The sequence below is a fragment of the Marmota marmota genome, unplaced genomic scaffold (genome assembly GCF_001458135.2).
Source record: "Marmota marmota marmota unplaced genomic scaffold, marMar, whole genome shotgun sequence".
Lineage (NCBI taxonomy): Eukaryota > Metazoa > Chordata > Mammalia > Rodentia > Sciuridae > Marmota > Marmota marmota.
In genome coordinates this window covers 28,232,375-28,233,872 of record NW_026000005.1, presented here as the reverse complement: position 1 = coordinate 28,233,872, position 1,498 = coordinate 28,232,375, and the positions used below count along the sequence as shown (strand labels likewise).

The 1,498-nt window shown below is 47.0% G+C and overlaps 1 protein-coding gene across 1 annotated transcript in view; it reads right to left on the bottom strand.

The window, feature by feature from the left end:
- Unc80 (unc-80 homolog, NALCN channel complex subunit) overlaps nucleotides 1-632 on the bottom strand; it is a 188,038-nt gene extending 187,406 nt beyond the window's left edge. The window contains exons 1-2 of the mRNA XM_048808985.1: nucleotides 551-632; nucleotides 4-445 (exon numbers count right to left, since the gene is read on the bottom strand). Coding sequence (XP_048664942.1) covers nucleotides 4-445; nucleotides 551-632 — 524 coding nt within the window. The remainder of the gene's footprint in view (nucleotides 1-3; nucleotides 446-550) is intronic.
- Nucleotides 633-1,498: the final 866 nt, after the last annotated feature.

The window sequence follows — 1,498 nt, the reverse complement described above, 5'->3', positions numbered from 1 at the left end:
TGCGGGAGGAGGGGAGGGCTGGAGGCGCCGCGGAGCGGGGAGGGGGGCGCTCGGAGGAGCTGTCCACCTCGCCGCCCCCGCGCCCGCTCCTTGCTTTCAGCACCTCCCACTGTGGACAGCGGCCCGCGCCGGGCGGCACAGCCGGAGAAGCGAGTCGGGGGCAGGTTGAGCAGCAGGGGGATGGCCGAAAGAGTCCACGCTCCGCATGGCACGCGCACGCCAGTCCCCTGCGCGGCCTCTTCAGCATCCAGGATCCGGCTTCCCCCGCTCCGAGCTGCACCCCGGGAGTGTCCCCTGTCCTGCTTCCCAACCTCTGCATCCGAAGAGCTGTCGCTGTCTGGGGAGGAGGAGCTTTGGAGAGCCGCAGAGCAGTCACTAACCCTGGCATCATTCGCACATCTAGCAAGGAGGTCAGGAGTCCACCCTCGGGGTTTAGCAGGAGCAACTCACGAAAATCATTAGAAGTGTAAACCAGGAAGGAAGGCAAGCTTGGCAAGTGAGAGCACGATTGAAAGTTCTCTGGTGTGAGGATTTATTTTAAAATGCTAACCACAAGAAGTTAACCTTGCTTGTTTTGCCAAAGCAGAAACACAAAGTCCCTCCAAACTAACCAGTTTTGGGTATCCGTTCATCGCAAAATGAGGAAGAGCATTTGAATCAGTCTATGGGGAAAATTTTGGCTTATTTTAGCCCTTTAAATGCATTGGGTGATCCTGTTCACTCCAGTGATGCCTGCCATTTTCCTTTAGTTTTAACAGTCAAGGGTCTATGCAGTTTATGGTTGGATTAGCTTTAGATGAACCATCTAGCAGTAAAACAAGTACAGGTAAGGTGAGGCAGGGTGAATCAGTCTTATTAAAAACCCAACAGTTGGGTCTAGGGTTGTGGCTCTGAGGTAGAGCGCTTGGCTAGCATGTGTGAGGCCCTGGGTTCCAGTCTCAGCACCACATATAAATAAAATAAAGGTCCATTTACAACTAAAATAAATATATATTAAAAAACAAAAACAAACAAACAAAAAAACCCCAACAGTATGGATCCATCTACCTGCAAACAATCAAAATAAACATAGTTAAATACCTTTTTGAACAAAGATATTGGTGTAACCCATTAAATGAAGAATCAGACCCCATGACTTCATCTCAACAGATAGAAAATGATATTCCACGTAGAGTTAATAACCTGCTAGTCTACTCCATGTAAATAAAACTATATGGTATATATTGGTGGAAATAAGCTTTTCATTTACTTTCTTGAAGTTATTTTTTTTTTTTTAAATCAGGGATTGAACCCAGGGCAGTTCACTGACTGAACCACATCCCTAAGCCCATTTTTTGGCTGTGTGGCTAAGGCTGCCCTTGAACTTGCCATCCTTCTGTCTCAGCTTTCTGAGTTCCTGTGATTATAGGCATGTGCCACCGTGTCTGGTTTGAAGCCATCTTTTAAAATGAATCTCAAAACATGGATCTTGAAAAAAGAATCTAAATACAATTTATTC